Source organism: Symphalangus syndactylus, chromosome 23 (genome assembly GCF_028878055.3).
Source record: "Symphalangus syndactylus isolate Jambi chromosome 23, NHGRI_mSymSyn1-v2.1_pri, whole genome shotgun sequence".
Lineage (NCBI taxonomy): Eukaryota > Metazoa > Chordata > Mammalia > Primates > Hylobatidae > Symphalangus > Symphalangus syndactylus.
Genome location: NC_072445.2, coordinates 62,857,435 through 62,869,927, shown reverse-complemented (window position 1 = coordinate 62,869,927; position 12,493 = coordinate 62,857,435). Strand labels below are relative to the sequence as shown.

The window sequence follows — 12,493 nt, the reverse complement described above, 5'->3', positions numbered from 1 at the left end:
GTATTAAGTCAAATTAGCTTTGTTTGCAGATCACATGATCTTATATTTAGAAAAACCTATTGACTCACCAAAAAGCTCTTGGAACTAATAAATGCATTCAGTAAAGTTGCAGGATACAAAATCAACATACAAAATCCATAGCATTTATATATGCCAACAGCAAGCAATCTGAAAAAGAAACCAAGAAAGCAATCCTATTTACAATAGCTACAAAGAACATAAAATACCTAGGAATCAACTGAACCAAAGAAGTAAAAGATCTATACAAGGAAAACTATAAAACACTGATGAAAAAAATGAAGAGGGCACACAAAAATGGAAAGATATCCATGCTCTGTAACTGGAAGAATGCCATTAAAGCGACAATAATACCCAAAGCAATTTACAGACTCAATGCAATCCCTATCAAAATACCAACGACATTTTTCATAGAAATAGGAAAAATACATCCTAAAATTTATACAGAATCACGAAAGACCCTGAATAGTCAAAGCAATTTTGAGCAAAAAGAACAAAGCTGGAGGCATCACACTACCTGATTACAAAGCATATTATTAATATAAAGCTACAGTAACCAAATCAGCATGATACCAGCATAAAAACACACAGGCCATGAATGGCACAGAATCAATAACCCAGATATAAACTCACACATTTATAGCCAGCTCATTTTCAACAAAGGCACCAAGAACATACAATGGGGAAAGGACAGGCTCTTCAATAACCAGTGCTGGGAAAACTGGATATCAATATGACTGGGAAAACTGGATATCCATACGAAGAAGAATGAAACTAAACCTCTCTCACCATACACAAAAATCAAATAAAAATGGATTAAAGACTTAAATCTAAGACCTGAAACTGTGAAATTACTAGAAGAAAGCCTAGGGGGAAACACTCCAGGACATTGGTCTGGGCAAAGACTTTTTTCTGTAAGACCTCAAAAGTAAGGCAACCAAAGCAAAAACAGACAAATGGGGTTACATCAAGCTAAAACGCTTCCGTGAAGCAAAGAGAATAATCAGCAAGTTGAAGAGACAACCCACAGGAGGAGAAAGTATTAGCAAACTATTCATCTGACAACAGATTAATAACCAGAATATATAAGGAGCTCAAACAACAATATAGCAAAAATCCCAAAGAATCCAATTTTAAAAATAGGCAAAGATCTATTTCAAAAGAGACATTTCTCAAAAGACATAAAATGGCCAACAGGAATATGAAAAAAATGCCCAAGATCACTAATTATCAGAGAAATGCAAATCAGACCACAATGAAATAGCATCTCTAGTTAAAATGGCTTTTATTTATTTATTTAATTTTTTGATGGAATCTCACTCTGTTGCCCAGGCTGGAGTGCAGTGGCACTATCTTGGCTCACTGCAAGCTCTGTCTCCTGGGTTCATGCCATTCTCCTGCCTCAGCCTCCCGAGCAGCTGGAACTACAGGTGCCCGCCACCACGCCTGGCTAAGTTTTTGTATTTTTAGTAGAGACAGGGTTTCACTGTGTTAGCCAGGATGGTCTCGATCTCCTGACCTCATGATCCGCCCGCCTCGGCCTCCCAAAGTGCTGGGATTACAGGCGTGGGCCACCGTACCCGGCTAAAATGGCTTTTATTAAAAAGATGAAGAATAATGGATACTGGCGAGGATGTGGAGAAAAGGGAACTCTTGTATACTATTGGTCAGAATATAAATTAGTACAACCACTATGGAGAACAGTTTGGAGGTTCCTCAAAAAACTAAAAATAGAACTACCATATGATCCAGCAATTCCACAATACTGGGTATATATCTCAAAGAAAAGGAGAGAGACATCTGCACTCACATGTTTATTGCAGCACTAGCCAAAATATGGAACCAACCTAAATTCCCATGAATGGGTAAGGAAATGTGGTATATATACACAATGGAATATTATTCAGCCATAAAAATGAATGAAATCCCATCATCTGCAGCAACATGGACAGAACTAGATGTTATTATGTTAAGTGAAATAAGCCAAGCACAGAAAGACAAATATTGCACGCTCTCACTCATACGTGAGAGCTAAAGAAATGGATCTCATGAATATAGAGAGTAGACTGGTAGTTACCAGAGGCCAGGAAGTATAGTGAGGAGGAGGGCATGAGGAAAGGTTGATTAGTGGATATAAATATATGGTCTGATGGAAGAAATAAGACCTAGTATTTGATAGATCAGTAGGGTGACTATAGCTTACAATAACCTATTATATAATTCAAAATATCTAGAAGAGAATAATTTGAATGTTTTTAACAAAAAGAAAGGACAAATATTTAAGGTGAATATGTGAATTACACTAATTTGGTCTTTACAAATTATATGAAAGCATTAAATTACCATAAGTACCCCCAAAATACGTACATTATACAATAATACAAAAGTAAAGTTATTTTTAAAAAGCTAAGTAAATGTAGTATTGCTTTAAAAACAAAATAATTTCAGCTTGGCATTAGGAACAGATTTTGGCCGAATGCTCATTCATTCATTTCAATGAACAAATAACTAGTGAGCGGCTATAAAGCAGCAGGCACTGCTCTAGGTGCCTGAGATACCACAGTGAACAACAACAACAAAAGTCCTGAGCTTACAGGACTCATAGTTGGGAAGACAGGGGTATGGGACCAGGCTAAAACCACAAATGTGGAATTTAATTATTGATTGGCATACAGATGATACTGAAAGGCGTGATTCTGTATGAGCTCACCAAGGGAGTTTAAACAAGAAAGCAGTCGCAGAACCAAGCCTGCGAGCACCACGAGGTGAAAAGTCGTGCAGGTAAGTGGGAACTAACGAAGTAGACTGAGAAGGAGGGGCCTGTGTTGTAAGAGGCAATCCGAGAAAAAGTGATAATCCAGGAATAAAGGCAGACTTTTCTTACTACCTTTTCAAAGATATACAGATGTAACATCCTGAAGTGGAACTTGAGCTCTGGAGGCAGAAGAGCCAGGCTTGCATGGTAGTTCCTCCAATTATTATTGGAGAATCTAGAGGGTTCAACCACTATAAATTTCAGTTTTCTCAACTATAAGGTGGGGAAGATGATAAACATTTATCTTACTGGGTTATGATTAAAAAAATGAAAAAATACAGGTGAAAATTCTAACTAGTAAAGTGCTATACAGTTTGTATTTTAAATTACAGTGTGTTCTTAAAGATTTCTAGGTAAAGATGGCAGAGTGAAGCAAAATCACACAAACTTAGTCCTTTAAATGCCTCTCAAAATAAAAAAAAAGTTTTTTAAAAGGAAAAAAACTTCACCATTTGCTAAACAGTAAAGAATTATAATTGCATACTATAAACTTTGAAAAGTAGTAGCCAAGAATAGGAACACAGATTGCAGTCAAGAACCGAGATTCCTGGCTGGGCACAGTGGCTCATGCCTGTAATCCCAGCACTTGGGAGGCCGAGGCAGGTGGATCACGAGGTCAAGAGATCAAGACCATCTTGGCCAACATGTTGAAACCCCATCTCTACCAAAAATACAAAAATTAGCCAGGCGTGGTGATACGCACCTGTAGTCCCAGCTACTCAGGAGGCTGAGGCACAAGAACCACTTGAATCTGGGAGGCGGAGGTTGTAGTGAGCTGAGATCGCACCACTGCACTCCAGCCTGTTTACACAAACAATGTGATTACAGAGTGAGACTGTGCCTCCAAAAAAAAAAAAAAAAAAATTTGTAAACATAGGTGAAAAATGTTTTGACTTTCTCACATACTGAACAGATTGTCTCGTGTACCACAGATGCACACATCTTGCTTTGGAGATTAATGCTGTTTGGAGATTAATTAATGGCAACACACATTAATCACTAGAAAACCACTTTCTCTGTAACTGAGCTTCCCTCTCCCTCTCCACCTCCCCCTATAATACCCAAGAAAATACATTTTGGTGTAGCATTCATTTGAAATGAAAAGCAATTTAAAAAAAAATTGCTGACTCACATCTCTGGAGAACCTGGCTGAGGTTGTCCCGCATTGTGTCTCTACATTTGGGAAGAGCATGTTCATTTGTTTCATGGATCATATTCTTCAAATTTTCAAGAACTCGCATTTCTCGAAGACCACGTTTTTCCTATTAAAAGAAAGTAGATGACTAATAAATATGGTGTCTTTTCTTTTTTTTTTTTTTTTTTTTGAAATGGAGTCTCGCTCTGTCGCCCAGACTGGAGTGCATTGGTGTGATCTTGGCTCACTGCAACCTCCGCCTCCCGGGTTCAAGTGAGCCTCCTGCCTCAGCCTCCCAAGTAGCTGGGACTACAGGCTCCCGCCACCACGCCTGGCTAATTTTTGTATTTTATTTTTTTTAGTAGAGATGGGGTTTCACCACATTGGCCAGGCTGGTCTCGAACTCCTCACCTTGTGACCCGCCCACCTCGGCCTCCCAAAGTGCTGGGATTACAATCGTGAGCCACCGTGCCTGGCCATATTGTGTCTTAAATCTTAGTAATTACTTTTTTTTTTTTTTTTTTTTTTGAGACGGAGTCCCGCCCTGTTGCCCAGGCTGGAGTGCAGTGGCGCTATCTCGGCTCACTGCAAGCTCCGCCCACTGGGTTCACGCCATTCTCCTGCCTCAGCCTGACGAGTAGCTGGGAATACAGGCGCCCGCCACCACGCCCGGCTAATTTTTTGTATATTTAGTAGAGACGGGGTTTCACCGTGTTAGGCAGGATGGTCTCGATCTCCTGACCTCGTGATCCACTCGCCTTGGCCTCCCAAAGTGCTGGGATTACAGGCGTGAGCCACCGCGCCCAGCCTAAATCTTAGTAATTACTTTCTAAGATATCCACCCAGGTTTTGGTTGTTAGGTTATGACTTATTGAAAATTTATGCAGCTTTCTTCTAATTATTTGGCAATAAATGCCTCATAATCTAGAGGCATTTTTAAAATTATGAAATGCTCCAAAAGTTGCAATATGAGTAATATTTTTATAGCAATGTTAAAAAATTGGCAAGAGAAATACTAAAAGAACCAGAAAAATGATCCAGATTGCCACATATTTTATTAGAAGGAAATTAAACACCCCGATCTGATCTTAAATTTCATTTTGTCATTCTATCATACAGCTTCTATTATTATGTGCTATATTTTTTCTCTGATTCCTTTTTGTTTTCTCAAAATAAAAATGGGTAGTAAAAGTAATATGTAGATACTTCCCTATATAGAAAAGAACACTGAAGGCCTGAGGCTATTATCATTAGAAAGACCTCCTCATAAGGTTGGCCCTGGCTGGAGGCTGGAAACTTGACTAGTGAACAGTTCCCTACGTTGGTATAAAACCCTTCGATAAATTATAAAAGTGGTTCACTGTGCCTAAATGGTTTACACCAAGCTTGTCCAACCCGCGGCAGACGGGCTGCAAGCGGCCCAAGACGGCTTTGAATGCAGCCCAACACAAATTATAAAACTTCCTTAAAACATTATGAGATTTGTGATTTTTTTTCTTTTTTAGCTCATCAGCTACTGTTACTGTTAGTGTATTTTATGTGTGGCCCAAGACAATTCTTCTTCCATTATAGACCAGGGAAGCAAAAAGATTGGACACCCCTGGTTTACACAAACAATGTGATTAATGTTGAATACCTCTTTCCTTCTGGAAGTCTGAAAATGTTGTATGTGCTAGGCAGAGGATGCCTCCTTGACCAGTCCCCAATAAAACCCCTGGACTCCTAGGCTCAGGCAAGCTTCCCTGTAAGATTACACTTTACATGTGTTGTCACAACTTGTCACAAGGGGAATTTAGTGAATCCTGTGTGACTCCACTGGGGGAGGACTCTTGGAAGCTTCTACCTGGGTTCCTCCAGACTGCTTCCCAAGCACCTTTTCCCTTTGCTGACACTGCTTTGTATTCTTTTGCCATAAAAGAGCTTGCCACAAGTATGACCATATGCTGACTCCTGTGAGTTCTTCTAGTGAATCACTGGAACCTGCAGGTGGTTTTAGGAACCCCGAAAACATCTCCATTCCAGAAAGTAGAGCAAAACCACCCTCCCTGCCCAAAATGAGGGTGGGCTATACTTAGTAATTTGCTTCCAAAGAACAGAACAGGGAAAGGGAAAAATATTAACATTATAACAGAGAAAACTAGCAACACGATACTAGAGAAAACTAGCAAATGCAGCAATACCTCAACCAAGCCAAGAAGGTTCGTATTATCAGTGGTGTCGTGTTGATAGCATGCACCCACTGATGTAATGTAATAAAGGTACTTCATCTCTGTGGTATTCTTTCCCAATACCCATAACCCCAGTCTAGTCATGAGAAAAACAACAGACAAACCCAGACTGGATACCTAGCCAGTACTCAAGACTCATGTAAAGGTCATAAAAAATAAGGAAAGGCTGAGGAACTGTCACAGACCAAACACTAAGGTGGCAGGATCATTCAATGCAATGTGGTACCCCAGATTAGATTCTGGAACACAAAGTGGACTGTAATAGAAAAACTGGTAAAATTCAAATAAAGTCTGGTGTTTCATTAACAGTAATGTATCAATGTTGGTTTCTTAGCTTTTACAAATGCAGCATGGTAATGTAAGAAATTAAATAACGAAAGAAATTGGGGGAGTTGTTGATATGGTTTGGCTGTGTCCCCACCCAAGTCTCAACTTGAATTGTATCTCCCAGAATTCCCACGTTGTGGGAGGGACCTGGGGGAGGTAATTGAATCACAGCGGCCGGTCTTTCCCATACTATTCTCGTGATAGTGAATAAGTCTCTGATGGTTTTATCAGGGGTTTCCACTTTTGCTTCTTCCTCATTTTTTCTTGCTACCACCATGTAAGAAGTGCCTTTCAGGCCAGGCGTGATGGCTCACGCCTGTAATCCCAGCACTTTGGAAAGCCAAGGTGGGCGGATCACAAGGTTAGGAGTTTAAGACAAGCCTGGCCAACATGGTGAAACCCCATCTCTACCAAAGATACAAAAAAATTAGCCAGGTGTGGTGGTGCATGCCTGTAGTCCTAGCTACTCAGGAGGCTGAGGCAGAATAGCTAGACCCCGGGAGGTGGGGGTTGCAGTGAGCCAAGATTGTGCCACTGCTCTCCAGCCTGGGCGACAGAGCAAGACTCTGTCTCAAAAAGAAAAAAAAAAAGAAGTAAGTGTCTTTCACCTCCCGCCATGATTCTGAGGCCTCCCCAGCCATGTGGAACTGTAAGTCCAATTAAACCTCTTTTTCTTTCCAGTCTTGGGTATGTCTTTATCAGTAGAGTGAAAACAGACTAATACAGTAAATTGGTACGAGTAGAGTGGGGCGTGGCTGAAAAGATAGCAGAAAATGTGGAAGCAACTTTGGAAATGAGTAACAGGCAAAGGTTAGAACAGTTTGGAGGGCTCAGAAGAAGACAGGAAAATGTGAGAAAATTTGGAACTTCCTAGAGACTCGCTGAATGGCTTCAACAAAAATGCTGATGGTGATATGAACAATAAGGTCCAGGCTGAGGTGGTCTCAGATGGACATGAGGAACTTGTTGGGAACTGGAGCAAAGGTGACTCTTGTTATGCTTTAGCAAAGAGACTGGTGGCATTTTTTCCTTGCCCTAGAGATTTGTGGAACTTTGAACTTGAGAGAGATCATTGAGAGTATCTGGTGGAAGAAATTTCTAAGGAGCAAAGCATTCAAGAGGTGACTTGGGTGCTGTGAAAGGCATTCAGTTTTATAAGATAAGCAGAGCATAAAAGTTTGGAAAATCTGCAGCCTGACAATGCAAAAGAAAAGAAAATTTCATTTTCTGAGAAATCCAAGCCAGCTGCAGAAATTTGCATAAGTAACCAGGAGCCGAATGTTAATCCCCAAGACAATGGGGAAAATGTCTCCAGAGCATGTCAGAGGTCTTCATGGCTGTCCCTCCCATCACAGGCCCAGAGGCCTAGGGGTAAAAAGTGGTTTGTGGGCCAGGTCCATGGCCCCCATGCTGTGTGCAGCCTAGGGACTTGGTGCCCCGTGTCCCAGCCACTCCAGCAATGGCTGAAAGGGACCGATTGTACAGCTTGGGCTGTGGCTTCAGAGGGTGGAAGCCCCAGGCTTTGGCAGCTTCCAAGTGATGTTGAGCCTGTGAGTGCACAGAAGTCAAGAATGGAGGTTTGGGAACCTCTGCCTAGATTTCAGAAGACGTAAGGAAATGCCTGGATGTCCAGGCAAAAGTCTGCTGCAGGGGTGGGGCCCTCATGCAGAACCTCTGCTAGGGCAGTGCAGAAGGGAAATGTGGTGTCGGAGCCCCCACACAGAGTCCCTATTGGGGCACTGCCTAGTGGAGTTGTGAGAAGAGGACCACCGTCCTCCAGACCCCAGAATGGTAGATCCACCGACAGCTTGCACCATGCACCTGGAAAAGCCACAGACACTCAATGCCAGCCTATGAAAGAAGCTGGGAGGAAGGCTGTACCCTGCAAAGTCACAGGGCCGGAGCCTCCCAAGACCATAGGAACCCACCTTTTGCATCAGTGTGACCTGAGTGTGAGACCTGGAGTCAAAGGGGATCATTTTGGAGTTTTAAAATTTGATTGCCCCACTGGATTTTGGGCTTGCATGGGCACTGTAATCCCTTTGTTTTGGCAAATTTCTCCCATTTGGAACGGCTGTATTTACCCAATACCTGTACCCCCATTGTATCTAGGAAGTAACTACCTCGCTTTTGATTTTACAGGCTTATAGGTGAAAGGGACTTGCCTTGTCTCAGAGGAGACTTTGGATTGTGGACTTTTGGGATTAACTGAAATGAGTTAAGATTTTGGGGGACTGCTGGGAAGGCAAGATTGGTTTTGAAATGTGAGGATGTGAGATTTGGAGGGGCCAAAGGTGGAATGATATGGTTTGGCTCTGTCCCCACCCAAATCTCAACTTGAATTGTATCTCCCAGAACTCCCACGTGTTGTTGGAAGAACCCAGGGGGAGGTAATTGAATCATGGGGGCCGGTCTTTCCCATACTATTCTCATGACAGTGAGTAAGTCTCATGAGATCTGACGGGCTTATCAGGGATTTCTGCTTTTGCTTCTTTCTCATTTTCACTTGCCGCCACCATGTAAGAAGTGCCTTTCGCCAGCCACCATGATTCTGAGTCCTGCCCAGCCATGTGGAACTGTAAGTCCAATTACACCTCTTTTTCTTCCCAATCTTGGGTATGTCTTTATCAGCAGCATGAAAATGGACTAATACAGGGGTACAAGGGAATTATCTGTACTATCTTTGGAATTTTTCTACAAATCTAAAATTAAAACAAGAAGTTACCAAAAAAAAAGAGTGGTAAACTTGACTATGAAAAAATAATAGGTTAGTTATGTTACTGAGGTTTTTCATTTTTTTTGAGCCATTCTTATAAGGCCAGCTTCTTACTTTTTCTAATTTTCCCATAATAGAATATTAACAACTTATACAAAAGTTGTGAGAGAATAATATAACGAACTCTGATATAGTCCAAGCTTCAACAATTCTCATGACTGATTTTTTTCCCCTCCATAATGCTCCACAACTCATTCCCTCTAGATTATTTTGAGGCAAATACCAGAAAGTATATCATTTCAACTGTTAAATATTTCAACCTGTATCTTTTTTTTTTTTGCTTGTTGTTGTAGAGACAGGGTCTTGTTCTGTCGCTGAGATCACACTACTGCTGGAGTGCAGTGGTGTGATCATGGCTCACTGCAGCCTTGAACTCCTGGGCTCAAGCAATCCTCCTGTCTCAGCCTCCCAGTAGCTGGGATGACAGGTGCACACCACCACACCTGGCTCATTTTTCTTTTTTTTTTTAATTTTTTGTAGAGACAGGGTCTCACTTTGTTGTCCAGGCTGGCCTCAAACTCCTGGGCTCAAGCAATCCTCCCACCCTGGACTCCTGAAGTCCTGGAATTACACGCATGAGCCACCATGCTTGATCTCAACATATATTAATATCTTTAAGACAAGAGACTTGCCTTAAACAAACAATAAGGCCACCTCTCTTTCTCTCTCTCTCTCTCTCACACACACACACACACACACACACAGTCAACAGTAATTTTTTTTTTTTTTTGAGACAAGGTCTGGCTCTGTTTTCTCGGCTGGAGTGCAGTGGCACAATCTTGGCTCACTGCAACCTCTGCCTTCCTGGCTCAAGCAATCCTCCTACCTCAGCCTTCCAAGTAGCTGGGGCTACAGGCACACATTATGACACTTGGCTTATTTTTGTGTTTTTTATACAGACAGGGTTGTCCTATCTCTCTATAAAAGACATTTGTTGACCATGCCTGGCCAACAATTTTTTAATATCAAAGTAGTGTTCACATTCCCTCAAATGTCCTATAAATGTTTTTATCCCCCAGTTTGTTTGAACCACAACCTAAACGAGTTTTATATACTGCAATTGATGAATATGTTTCTTAAGTCCTTTTTAACCAATAGATTTCCCCTTTCACTTTTTTCCCTTGCAATTTGTTGGAAAAAAAAGTGAGTCATTTGTTCTGCACAGTTTCCCACAGTCTGTTGTTTGCTGAATGAATCCCCATGGTGTAATTTAACATACTCCTTTGTCTGTTCTCTTTCCTGTAAATTAGTCGTTAGAATTAAAGCCCTGATCAAATTCAGGGTTCTGTTTTTTGTTTGCAAGAATTTTTCAGACATGGGTTGTATACTCTCAACAGCATCTTGGTAGCATTCTGTCTTTGTTTACTAGCAGAAATACTCTATGAAGAGAAACTGCCCCCATCAACAACTTGATTACTCTGAGGAATGTTCACATACAAAAGGCAAAACAGAACACTTGATTCTTTCTCCCGTATTTACCAGTTTCAAAAATAATGAGTTGGCTCCCTAGTATCCACTAAAGGTGATTAGAAAGGTTTTTTGTTTGTTTGTACATATCCCTATGACTCATAGATTTAGAGATATTTGAAGTTTTTCGATCCATTTGCAGTATTTCTCACAGGACAAACGCAAGGCCTTTTGCACAGATAATTGGTACTCAGATTATCCCAGCTTTGTCCAGTGGGAGCCTATTCAAGCTGGCTCTGGAATGCTTCAGACAAAACTCTAGTATTTTGCAGTAGCTCATTTGCTTTCTGGCATGATCTGATGCTCCAGGTTCATCCTTCCATCTCCTGCTCTGGACTTGGAATGAGCAGATGTCTAACTCCCACTGGGATGTAGAAGTGGAATTCGGAGACTGAGCACTAAGGCTGCTCACTTTTATTGGGTTGGCCACTGTTTCTAACTTTTCAGTGGACAAGGCTAGGAAATACATATTTTTTAAAGAAATAGATATATCTTGAGTTCATATTGATAGTCAAACTCAAATTCAAGACCATTGAATTTCTAATTACTCTCTTCTGTCTTATCTGTTTCTTTCCAGTTATCAAAACACCAACATAATTATTTGTTTTATCACTGATACAGTCAAGTCATAATACCAATACTAGGATCAACAAAATGATTACTAAAAAAGAAATTTAATATATATTTTTTAACTTTTTGTTTTGAAGGTATATTTCACTAGGATGTAAAGTCAAATCATTGTGCCTTGAAATTACGTGGAAGAGTTGGCTGGGCACGGTGGCTCATGCCTGCAATCCCAGCACTTTGGGAGGCCAAGGTGGGCGGATCACCTGAGGTCAGGAGTTCAAGACCGACCTGGCCAACATGGTGAAACCCCATCTCTACTAAAAATACAAAAATTAGCTGGGCATGGTGGTGTGCGCCTGTAATACCTAGGTACTCTGGAAGCTGAGGCAGGAGAATCGTTTGAACCCAGGGTGGCAGAGGCTGCAGTGAGTCGAGATCACACCAGCCTAGGCGAAACAGACTCCGCCTCAAAAGAAAGAAAAGAAAGGAAAGAAAGGAGAGGAGGGGAGGGGAGAGAGGAGAGGGGAAGGGAAGGGAGGAAGGAAAGAGGCCGGGCGCAGTGGCTCATGCCTGTAACCCCAGCACTTTGGGAGGCCGAGATGGGCAGATCACATGAGGTCAGGAGTTCGAGACCAGCCTGGCCAACATGGTGAAACCCCATCTCTACTAAAAATACAAAAATTAGCCGGGCGTGGTGGCAGGCACCAGTAATCCCAGCTACTCAGGAGGCTGAGGCAGGAGAATTGCTTGAACCTGGGAGGTGGAGGCTGCAGTGAGCCGAGATCACGCCATTGCACTCCAGCCTGGGGGACAAGTGCAAGACTTCGTCTCAAAAAAAAAAAGAAAGAAAGGAAAGAAAGAACGTGGAACAATTTATCTCTGAGTAGCAATGTCACCATCCAAAAACACAGGCTTGTTTCTGTAAATTTTACTTGATTTTTAGGAATTGCTCTTTAAATTTAAAATTTAAATTATGTAAAACATTTATATGGCTCCAAAACTACATCTGTAAAACAAAATACATTCAAAGAAGTCTAGCTTCTACTTCTATCCTTTGCACCCTATCTCCTCCATAGCTTTCCCTTTAGGTAATTATTAACAACTTATCCAACCACTGTTTTAAGTACATACATGCATATATAAATGCATACATGTCAATG

General features: G+C 41.4%; 1 protein-coding gene across 3 annotated transcripts in view; it reads right to left on the bottom strand.

Annotated features, from left to right (window-relative positions):
* The window catches only part of BLOC1S5 (biogenesis of lysosomal organelles complex 1 subunit 5), a 60,219-nt gene that overhangs the window by 32,370 nt on the left and 15,356 nt on the right, over positions 1-12,493 (bottom strand). For 2 of the 3 annotated variants that reach the window (XM_055264077.2, XM_063632945.1), the window contains one exon: positions 3,966-4,095. The exons of the other annotated variant lie outside the window; for it this stretch is intronic. In XM_055264077.2, coding sequence (XP_055120052.1) covers positions 3,966-4,095 — 130 coding nt within the window. The remainder of the gene's footprint in view (positions 1-3,965; positions 4,096-12,493) is intronic. 3 annotated transcript variants of the gene reach the window in all.